The following is a 12432-nucleotide window of genomic DNA, read 5'->3' as shown; positions in this document are numbered from 1 at the left end:
CATTATTCCATAATTCAGTCCATTTGCCAGGGGCTTAGGGCCTGCCCTCCGCCCACCTTAGTTTTTGTATTTCATAAACCAGCCCACTTGAATCTCATTGGCTTCTAAACTGGCTTTAAGTGCTATTTGAGATAATGGGGTTTTCACTGACCATTCTATCTGAATCTCCTCATCTGCCCCCTCAAGAAGTAGCTGCCCAAATTCATTTCGGAAAAAAGGAGAGGGCCATGCATTCCTCAAAAATTTGCCCTCAAATAAGTGGGGACTCAAATTCTTTTGGGAACATGGGTGGAGGTCTCATCTTCTGGAACTACTTCAGGCTGACAAGGGGTGTAGAGCTGTCCCTGCCTCACTGGGTCCTGGGGAAAGGTAGGGGTAAGGAGGGGGAGGGGAAAGGGACAAGAGACTGACTGGAATGGAGCATAGGCCAAGTCCAGGTGATGAGGGGTGGGTATGGACAAGTATCCTCCCAACAGTGCCATCTGAAATTTGATTGAAGTTAGCCTGGAGGACACAAACTTCATTAGAAGGTTCAAAAGGCAAGGTCTCAACATTAAAAGCAACAAGACAATAAGAAAGGGTGGGAAGGTAGGCAGTCAGGAGAGGGGACAGGAGAATTAAAAGATTACAGTTAAAAACCAGAAACCTCAGCTCCATGATCCAGAGGGGAGCAGTTAGCTGGAGACTTCCTTCAACTATAAGGCTTTTGATAGGATTTTTGCAATATGTGTCGCATCCTGCTTTGAATTCTCAATATAAACAGCATGATGTGTTAACAAGAGTGTAGACTCCCTCTTTATAACTGTGAACAAGACAGGCTTGAAACATGTGGCACCCTCCATTTTGATTCCTCCTAGCTTTCTATACCTTTGTCTATTAACTTCATAATCAAGCGACATCATTTTCATTTTCAACCTTTCCTCTTAAATTAAACTTCTTCTCACTCTCTCATCATGCTTAAACCATCTGAAGCTGGCACAAGGGTACACAGAATAACTTTCCAGGGACAAGAAGGGATTGGATTTCCCCCATTTGTCCCCAAACCTACTTATCTGACTTCCATATTTTCAATCAAACCTTATTTCTCTTTCTAAATCTTTCAATACTCAGACTACCCAACTTTCCTTTACATTTCTATCATATTCCTAACTGCACCTACTGTTAAAATGAATGTCTTATTCAAACCCTACTTTCTCAAGCTATGCAGTTAATTTCAACCCAGGGGATTCTCTTCATTAATCTGCATAAACCTGCACTGTCTATTCCTAGTCCCAATATAGGAAGAAGTTGTGGGAAAAAATAGATCAGATCAGTCCCAGCCTTGGGTGATATAGACAAGAGAATCTCTCTGAACCCAAGCTTGAGTAGAATACAATGGGCTCCCCTACTTTACATTCAATTACTTGTGAGCTTCGGTGGCTGACAAGGATAATGAGCTAGGGAAAAGAACTTCAAATCTTATACTTGCATCTTATTACAGTAACTCAGGAATGTTTCAGAATCAATTTATATTATTTAATAGATTTAGTATTGTGCTTACAAAACTTCTTGCTTATACAGATGTGTTATAAAACAATAGGGACACCACTATACAGTAATGGCATAATGCTACCCTAACTTCATGTTAATTCCAGACAAGTAAGTTACATAGACAGCCAAATGCACCGGGCCAGGCTTAAAGTCAGCGGGTGGGATGTTTATATTGGGTAAATGGAGTTAAGTTTACAAATTATGAGGAATCACGGGAACTAAGGACCTGATCAACCTGTCCACTCCATGATATTTTCCTCTGGAATGAGAGTAAACCGCATACTTTCTGGAAGTAACAGAAGAGTTTCCCAAGTTAAAACAATATTATGTACTTGAAACATGAAACAAACCCATTACCAATTAGGTGACTTCAGTTCTGTTGAATGCATGAACCACCATTTCCAAATTACTTTGTACAAAAAAAAATCATCTGATTATTAAAATTTTGCAACTACAACTTTCACAGTTTTCAAATTATATATTTTTTTTTTTACCAAATCCTTTTAAAAGCCCAATTCATGTACAAAATTCAGATCAAAAACTTCTTTGTCTACCACCATTTCTGACTCACAATGGTCACTCAAATTTTATGATGTAAGAGAATGTTACAGTACACTTTAGAAATACAATAAAAACACAAACAAGAAACCAGATGACATCAACTGCATTTCCAAATTATCACATAGGAAAATTATTGATAGAAGGGTGGGCTTACCAAGTACAGAGGCTGGCTGGCGTCTTCTTACTTCCAGCTGGGCATTGCCTAGGGGCCAGGGTGGCCTATGCTAGGGCCTTCCCAGCCCTAAATTCCTGGTGATAGGGTTCAAGGGATGCTGTCCATGGGGCACAGCTCCCTTTTCCCCTCTCCACACAGCTGTACACGCAGCCTGAAGCTCGGGCTGCTTGCAGCTACTGGGGAGGGTAGCCAGGACAAAGTGAAACAGGGTGACATTCCAGGCCCTGCCCAAAGGGTTATGCTGCAGGGTGCCCAGGGGTACAGGGCAGGTATGAACAGGAAGGGTGCCTCGCCAGTTAGGTGAAGGTAACCCAGGCACCCCACAACTCTCCAGAACCACCGTCCTCAGTCTGATCCAGAATTGTGACAAGGGGTTTCAGAATGGGGTGAACTCCTGCAATTAACCTAAAGTCTCAGGAGTTTTCTCCTGCAATCTTAAAATGGTCAATTTACCACTCTTTAATGACTAATCTAAAAACCTCGAAAATCTGATAAGATGTTTTAATTGATCTAATTTTTCCCTCTAGCTTCAGCCTAGTCAGAGCCAGAGAGGAAAGTCCTAAGAATGTTTTTTTTTAATTTTACTCAAACAAACTTGACTTATGCAGAATTTGTCCCTGTTTTGTAGGAGGCAGCCTAGTGGGGAGTTCCAGTGGTGCGGGAGGAGTTCCCTTTTGCTGTAAGTCCAAAAGAAGTCACTTTCCCTTTAAGCCACCCCACCTCCAAATGGCATCTCATAGAAGGGGTAAAAACACCAGGTTCTCAAGCTGGGTGTCCTCCACTTAAAGAGAACCTGCAAACAGCATTCAAAGATGTACCACAGGGCATAGAGGCCCCCAAACCAGACACAGAAACCACAACCAGGCACAGGGGCCAACCTACCTACCGCCAGCAGTGTCACAGGGGAGAAAACACCACAGAGTTCCCAAGCAGAGCATCCCCCACTTAGCAAGAACCTGCAAATGGGGTACAGAGACCCCCAAATTACCTCCAGTCAGACTGGGGTATCAGGCTTAATATACATGTATTTGGAGAGGGCCTGAGACAGAGACAAGCACATTGGGTACCAGAAAAGATGAGATTCAAGCTCATCCCAAAATGTTGAGGGGCAAAGTCATCTCAATAGTATTCTCTCCTGCTGTCTCATATGTTCATTTCCTGTGGAACACCATGTTTTCTAACTGAAATCTCATGAAAACAGTTAGATGTGGTAATTATTGCATCATTGACTTGCAAAGTTTTGTGTGTAGATGTGGTGATAGTGGTGGCAACCATTGCTAGAAACAGCTGTCTCTTATTCCCAAGTTATTAGCTACCATCTTTTCTCCTTCTGTCTACCTCTGAGTTATATCACAATGGAGTTATGCTGCTGAGTTACATCACAATGAAATCATAGTCATTAAATTTGTTATATATATGCTATTCCTACCAGAGATAGAAGCTTTACTTAAACTGTGATTATTCTCCCTACTTTTTCTCTGAGTTTAATAAAGTACAGAATAATTTCATCATTATTAGTTATTGTTGGTTACTAGTTGCCATTTTTTCCTTGTTTCAGAATTTGAACTATATCACAATAGAATTATATCACTGAGTTATATTGTTGTAAGTTTTTAGTTATTATTTGTTATTACTAATTAGTTACCATTTTTCCTTGTTTCTCCATTTAAGTTATATCACGATAGAGTTATATCATTGTTTTATATCATTGTTTTATATCATCATTTCTGGTCATTAGTTGTTATTTGTTATTATTAGTTTTTAGTTGCCATTTTTGTCCTTATTTGAACCTCCACACAATATCCCAATAATATCCCAACCCTAGAAATGACTTACTATTAATTCATTTTCTTTGGAACACCATGATTTTGACCTGAAATCTCATGGAAACCATTAGACTTACTAAGTATCACTTCACTGACTTGAAAAGGCTTGGCTGTACATGTGGTGATGGTGGTAGCCACTGCTGGAAATAGAGCTGTCTCTATTCCCAAGTTATTAGTTGTTCTTTTTTCTCCTTGTCTCCACCTCTGAGTTATATCATAATGCAACTGTAGCCACAAAACTTCAGTTCAGTATAGTTTTTGCTCAGGAAGCCTCTTTTAACACTGCTCAAATGACCCTGTCTAGTCAGCTGCCTGTGTAATTATAGATGTGTAACTAACCCTGAGTAAGACACGTACTGAAATTCTAAGATGAGAAAAGGCAGAAAATAAGCATTTATGTGTGAGAGAGCTGGCTGAGAGCTTTCCAAATTTTATTTCACTTCATCCTTACCCCAACCCTGCAAGATATCCTCATTTGAAATTGAGGAAAGTGAGGCAAACAGGTTTGATGACTTGCCCAGGATCACACAGCTAAGACCGTATTTGAACTCTGGTCTTCCTCATTGCAGGCCCAGTATTCCATCCCCTGTGCCACTTAGCTGAATGCTCACTGGGAATGTTGTGGAAAGGATCTCATCCAAGGAGTATCCCTTCCCAACTGTCAAATTCTCTGTGGAAATGGTCTTTTATGTACACCCAAAGTACTACATTGAGCTGCATTGAAAGGAAACAGGCCCTTCAGATCCTAACTACAAGTACGTTCTTGAAGTACTCAGTTGACACAGGATGATCATATTGTCTCAAAAAAAGGCCAATATGGTATGGATCTGTGATTTTGTCAGTATGAGAAACCAACCCAGATGACAGTCCATCACTAGCTTAAAAGTTATATCTTAGATCATCAGGGTGGGGAGGAACCAGGTTAAAATGTCACTGGGAAATATATGACAAAATACATAAAAATAGAAGGAAACATAGATGGTAGTTAATATGTGGTTTTCTAAGTCATTGTGCTGACACAGGGATCCTTATGTACCATTTAGTGGCCCTGATTTCTACTTGAATTGGACACCATCTTAGATAGACTCCAGGGGCTTAGAAGTGAGGTGATCTATCCATGGTCACAATGCTTGTAGTGCCAGAGGCTAGATTAGAACTCACTTCTTCCTGATTCCTAGCCCAGGATTATATCCATTTTGTCATACTGCCTCTCCAGCATCGAATAATCATATTAAGAATAAGAAATAAAAATTAAAAGACCTTAATATTTCCATCATATTGAATAGGTTATACGTGGTTTTGCATGTACACTATATTACTTAATATTACTTCAGTACAAGGTACTATGGTAACCTCCATTTGTTTCACCGATGAAATTTGGTTGTTGTACTTAGGGTTCCTAGGTCTAGTCCCTAACTTTTTCAGCATTTGAGGGCCTCAGACTTCATAACTTTATTTTATTTTTTTTAATGTATAGTAGAAAACAAGCATTTCCAGAGCATAGTACAATAAAAAAAAAGACTAAAAAAAGAGACAAATATGTTTTGTCATCTGTCAGGATTGGGGCTAGGACAGTAACAGGATGAAGTAGTCAAGGAATGAATTCCAGAACCTAGAGTTGAATGATCATGGCTGGATCAAGTAGGTATGAAGAGTTTAGCAAACAAGAAGCCAGCCTTACTTATGTAGATACCATAGGCCCAGGTGAAGATGCATTTCATTCCAGAATTACAAAGCAAACAGTGCAGATAAGGTGAGGTGACTAGGAAATGAAGCCCTTAGCGCACATGTGGAGTAGAAAGGTTTAGAAGACTAGCACAGGCAGAGAGAGCCAAAGAATGAATGGAGGGCCAAACTGAGAGATGATGCCTGAGTCTAACGGATCCATGAGTCTAACGGATCCATCAACAAGTCTCAGCAACACAAGCTGGTGTATGGAGAACACAATGGAAGGAACCCAGTTATCGAAAGACTAGACAGCAGGAGTGAGCATGACAAGAAAGACACAGGAGATGGGAAGAAAAGACAGAAAAGGACTGAGTAGGTCATAGGAGGATAATTCACTGCCTCTCTTAGTGGACCTTAAGGTTTCTTGGCTACTGCATCCCACTGTTAACTCACATTAAGCTTGAAGTCCACTCAACTCCTCAGATCTTTTTCAGACAGAGTGCTATGTAGCCATGCTTCCCATGCTGGCCATTTGTGAAGTTGCTTTTTTTTTGTTTTAAAAAACCCAAATGTCAAGCTTTATGCTTTTCTGTGCTAAGTTTATCTGACTTGATTTAGCCCCCTGTCTTAGTCTGCATGTTCTTTGAATACTGTTTCTGCCCTTCTGTGTTAACTTTGAGAAAAATGCTAAATAAAAAAGGACAAAGCACAGATCCATGGGGAACTCCACGTTGCCTTTGTTGTCAAGTTGCCTTTGGACTGTTAGTGACAGGAGTCAAACAATTCCATCTGCTCTGAATCCCTGTAATTATACAATTGTACCATAGCCTATAACTCTTAATATTCTCCATGGTTATTTGCACTAGAGAATTCCAATGCTGTGCTAAAATCTAGGGAAACCCTTTCTACATATTTCCCTTGATCTAGCAATCACGTAATTCAAGGAAATATGGTTAGTCTAGCATAACATGTAGGGTTTTTAAAATTTGTGTTGTGATAACTTTTTTTTAAATTTCACATTCACAAACACCCATACACATCTATACACACACATAGAAATGCACACACATAGACATATATACATTCATGTATGTGTATGATATATGGACATTTTAGGAGTACAACCTTTGCAAGATACACAAATTGGCCAAAATACAATATACTCTTTGTTCTAATATAGAACCTATCTAGGGCATATAAATGTTCTTTCACATTACTAAGTGGCCTGTGCTGTGCTGTTTGTTGATGAGAAACAATAGGTCCTCCTCTGCTCAATTTTTCTAGGGTGTTGCAGCCTGTTCAAACACAAGAACAGAAGGCTTGACATTTCTGTTCCGTGCAGTTTTGAACATTGAGTACACACAGTATTTCACGAAGGAGATGGTACTTTGCGGGACTATCCATACAGTGGAGCAGCTTCGTAGAACAACAAGTAAAGGGAGAAACAGACATAGCAGATCCTTCATCTTTCACACCCCTTCTCAGTCCTTGTAAGTATACTCTACTATAGCCTATATCTCTCAATATTCTCCACGGGTATAGCACTAGAGACTTTTTCAATGTGCTAAAATCGAGGTAAAGTCTCTCCACGTAATTCCCCTGATCTAGCTAGTGATTCAAGGAAATATGGTTTATACGGCATAATTTTTTAAATTTGTACTACGATATATTTTTATGTCACATTCACACACACACACACACACACACACACACACACTGACATATATATATGTATATATATATATATATGCACACCCAGAGTGTATATATGCATATGCATACATAAATGGCATATATATAAACTTATATGTGTGTATGTGTATATATATATGTATACATTCATATATGTGTAGAATAGATTTCAGAAATCTATCATATAGATATATGATAGATATATCATATATCTATCATATAGATATATGATAGATTTCAAATATGTAGTGATTAATTTTATATACAAATATGCTAGATTATATAAATTCATATGATAGATCCATGTATGTGACAAAGTTCAGAAACCTATCATATACATATATGAATGAATACTACTGTTATTGTCCCCTCCTCTTTATCATAATTCTTTTTTTAAAAAATTAATTGTATTTATCCAGAGCCACATTTAGTCAGCAGCTTCATTCCACTAAGTGCCAGTGATACTACTGTAGTCACAGTTTCCTCTTTGTATGAGGATCTCTAGTGCACCTTGCTTTTTAACCATACTTTGTGCACTTAGATTGTAGATCTAAAACTGAAAGAGACCTCATCCTTAGAAGGCCATGGGTTTTATTGTTGAATCCTTCCTTGGATTTTGCTTCCTATATATCTCTGGCTATTTTCTCCTCCTCTTACTTTCCCTACATTAGAAATACTCTCCATGTTGTCTAGTTTAGTGGATGGAGCAAAGCAGTTTTCTAATTTTTTTCAAATTTTGAAAGACATGAAGTTTCTTTTTATTAAATTTGTAAGACTATATGAGATGTGTCCTTCTATTCTTCCAATATTTAATTACCTAGACTATTTTAGCTTGCTGCCACCTAACAGCCTATGCTTCAGACAAATGTTGTTTTGGTAGAAGGAATGATTTTCCACCTTTTCAATCATTTCCTCTTATAACCCTTTAACTCACTCTTACTCCACATATAGAAGTGCTTTGTTACTGTTCACATCACCACTATATGATATTGCTAGAGGCCTTCTAGGCCCATTGATTCTGCCTGAGCTGTACCTTTCCTTACTCCTAGTTGAAACACTCCAATGGCATTATTTTCTCATTGGGATTTTCTTTAGACACCTTAAGTTGATTGGCACAGCAATGAGCAAGAGAAACTCACGCTTTGGAATAAAAGACTGAACTGTTTCCATTTAAGATTTAAACATATTTGCCCTATCATTTCCTTAGCATGTCTTCTCAGGTAAATATGCCCAAGCAATCTCTTTGAAAATGTTTTCAATGTGCTTATGGCTATCCTCGGGATTGAATTCCCCATAATGTCAAGTTTATTCCAATAACTTAAGATCTTTGTCATTCAGGGGGTGCATGGTGGAATGGAAGAAACTTCAGCACTTTGATAGAATCTGACTTTGAGCCCTGTTGCTGATAGCTGTGCACAAATGTCACAAGTCACTTCTCCTGTTGGAAACCTAGTGTCCAATCAAACAAGAAGATTTTGTAGAAATTATTTTGTAAATAGACAGCACTATACAAACATTTTGTTATCTTTGGCATGTATAGTAGAAAGACTGATGGATTTGCAGTTCCAATTTTGCCACCTACCTCTTGTGTGATCTCAGGCAAGTCACTGAATGTCTCTGGGCCTCAGTTTCCTGATTCTGATTAACGAGGGATTTGGACGAGACGGTTTGTTGAGGCCCTTCTAATTCTAAATTCATGACCTAATAACTGTCCCACATTTCGAATTTCCTGTTTCTTTTATGGCATCATCATTCTTTCAGGCAACTGGGTTGAAATACTCTCAATTTGTCCTCATCTTGCACTTTTCCTTCCATCTCACCTGCCACATCTATTCCAAGGCAAGTCCTGCTGATTCTAACCCCACAGCATCATTCATATACCCTCCTCTTCATCCCTCCCACTGTAACACAAGTCTGGGACTCATCACCAATTCTCCCTACAGCAGCATTTAGAATAACTTCTTACCTGGCCCCTATTTTTTTTGCCTGAATGATCTTGTTGTTGTTCAATTGTTCCCAGTCATGTCTGACTCTTTGGGACCGCATTTGGGGTTTTCTTGCCAAAGATACTGGAGTGATTTGCCATTTCCTTCTCTGGCTCTTTTTACAGATGAGGAAACTGAGGCAAACAGGATTAAGTGACTTGCCATGGGGCAGGAAGCTGGTGTCTGAGACCAGATTTGAACTCATGACATGCTGATTATAGGTCCTGCACTCTATCCAATATGCCACCAAGCTGCCCAATCTTGTTAAAATATTGGTCTATGTCTCATCCCCAGTTTGGTTCTAATTTGCCTTTCTGGCCTCATGTCACATCATTCCCCTCCTCCACAATATTTTCTGGCCAAAATGGACTAATAACTATTTCCTAATTTCATCCTACCTTTTCTGACCAATGTATGTTCAATGCAAGTTATCTAGTAGGCTTGGAATGCATTTGTTCTCTGCTTCTACCCGGTGAGCACCTATATGTTACAGTGCATAGTGCTCAGAACACAAAGTCACAAGAAACATTTGAGTTCAACTCTTACCTCAAATACATACCAGCTTTGTGACTCTGGCCAAGCCACCTGCCCCCTCTGCCTCCATTTACTCATTTGTAAAATGGGAACAATAAGAGCATGTATCTCATAGGATTATTATGAGGAAAAATGAGATCACATATAAGATGCCATACAAATGTTATTTATAATAATTATTGGTAGTAGCATAGGTAATAACGATTATTGAAATTCCTTTTTCTTTGTGATCCAACTCAGGTACCACTTTCTCCTTGAAGAGTTCTCAAATTACTCCCCAACTACTCCCATTCTATTCTTTCTTGTATGATACCTGTTTGTGTACGTGCTATATTCCTCTTAGACTGGGGCCAGGCCCTGTGTCCTTCATGTTGGTATCACAAGAATGGTGCTTTGCATTTTGGAAATAGAAACTTGGTAAATATTGGCTGAATTGAATTAGTTTAGATTAATTGAATATCACATGTCTCCTGATAAACAGCCAACTTGCTAGTCTTGAAGAGGTAACAAAATGCCCTTTGCCCCAAAGTCCCCAGCTTCCCAGGTTGGTATATTGTCTGAATTTCACCAAATTATCCATACCTTTAAGCTAAGGAATCTTGGAAAGCCTTTTGTGCTATGCCCAATGTGTTGTCAAGAAGAAGGAACAATTCAGACTCCATCCGACATGAATACCTCAGTAGAAATTAACTTATCACACAAGTACCAAGATAGAAGCACAAGTAAGGAAGATCCAGGATGCCACACATAGAATGCAGGCTTAAGTGGAACACTGCTCCTAAGTGGCTCTGAGAAGCTTAGGGGAGAATAGAGTGGTGGGGAGCAGGTAGGTGAGGGGTATACAGCTACAAAGATAAATTGAAAGAAGGGCCCAGAGAGTAAACTTTTCTTATTTTGCGGCCTGCACATGTCCCTGCATGTACAACCATTGCAGGATTTGCTAGCTGGACATAATGTATTATATGTTATACTATATAATCAATGTATAACCTATCTAGGGTATGTACATGTTTGTTAACAGTTAACAAGTGGCCTTTGCTCTGTGTGATAGTGAGAAACAATGGCGTCTCCTCTGCCCAATTTTTCTAGGGTGTTCCATCACCCTTGGCAGCAAAAAGAAGATGAGGCTGGACATTTCTAAGCCATGCAATTTCCAGCACAGGGTGCACATGGAGTTTGATCCTCAACTACAAATATGTACAGGACTGCCGCTGCAGTGGCGCAACTTGGGGGCAGAGATGGTAAAGCAGCCCAAAGCAGACCCGTCATCCAGCACATCCTCGCAACTTGCTGCCATGAAGGTACAGTGATAGTGGTGGTCCTCTGTTGACTTAAGATTTCATTTGTCTGCTTGTATTTAATTTTAGCAACTATATTTAGGGATAATTGGATTTTTGCTGGAGGGATCATTTCTGGATTTTTAGAGGTCAGTAAGAGAGAGTGTGAGAATGACTTACTGCTTACTCCTCCATCTTGGTAAGTATACTCAAGGAAACTGGGATAGAGCAAGTGAAACAGGAGAAGTAAAACTTAGGAAAAGACTAGTGTTACAAAGAAGAAAAGAGGAAAATAATGAGTTAGTGAAATATTTCAAAATATGTGGAAGAAATTATACTATAGCCCATAAGTGGACATACAAATGGAGGACCATTTTATTACTACTTAACACCCAAATTTTGAAAAAATGTGTGTGATAGAAATTGTTTCATAGACAATCTCCTCTATACCTTTTCAAATGTTCATGTTGGTTAAATTCATAATAAAGGTAAATGTTTTTAAAGACTATGATGCAGTTTTTGGAAACCAAACTAACAATAGGGACAATATGCTGATTTAAAAGAAGTACAGGGGATGGATGCAAAAGAAATTAGTAGAAGAAAACACAAAACTAATTACTGAATGTTTAGATATGAAAGGATAAAATTCCCCCTTAAAAGAAAATAGAATAGATAAGGAAACAAACCCAGCCAATAAGTTGCTACATACAAAAACACTTTGACATAATAAAACCACATATAGAAGGAACACTGGATTCTCTATCCAAGCGTGGGGAACCTGCTTCCTTAAGGCCCCAGGTGGCCTTCTAGGTCCTTCAGGGAGGCCTTCTGCCTGTATCCAGATTTTATATGACAGAAGGATTTCTTCTGTAAATTTGGATCTAGTCAAATGGCTGCACTGAAAGACCTAGAAGAGCACAGGTTCCCCATCCCTGCTTAATCATTTAGTCCAACTACCCATCTTCCATAGGAGGATTTATTCCAAGATCACAGAGGAAATACATGGTAGAACTTGGATTCAAAACAAAGCCAGTTTTCTATTTTGGGGCTGGTAGCATTAGTTAACTATCATGCAATGGAAGATTTGTAGGACAAGTCAGGCAAGCTGATCCTGAAGTCTCCACCATTTAGCCTTCTCTGCAGTTCCCATACCTGCTGGCCCCCTACAAATAAATGAGTCGTTT

The 12432-nt window shown here is 39.1% G+C and overlaps 1 protein-coding gene across 1 annotated transcript in view; it reads left to right on the top strand.

Moving 5' to 3' along the window:
• The first annotated feature begins 284 nt into the window (after nt 1–284).
• The window catches only part of LOC110210302 (serine/threonine-protein kinase PAK 5-like), a 34235-nt gene continuing 22087 nt past the window's right edge, over nt 285–12432 (top strand). The window contains 4 exon segments of the mRNA XM_078149149.1: nt 285–369; nt 1635–1638; nt 2405–2535; nt 11061–11272. Of these exon segments, the coding sequence (XP_078005275.1) occupies nt 285–369; nt 1635–1638; nt 2405–2535; nt 11061–11272 (432 nt within the window).

This window comes from Phascolarctos cinereus, unplaced genomic scaffold (assembly GCF_003287225.1).
Source record: "Phascolarctos cinereus isolate Bilbo 61053 unplaced genomic scaffold, phaCin_HiC Scaffold_2;HRSCAF=192, whole genome shotgun sequence".
NCBI lineage: Eukaryota > Metazoa > Chordata > Mammalia > Diprotodontia > Phascolarctidae > Phascolarctos > Phascolarctos cinereus.
This window is presented reverse-complemented; position numbering and strand designations above follow the sequence as displayed.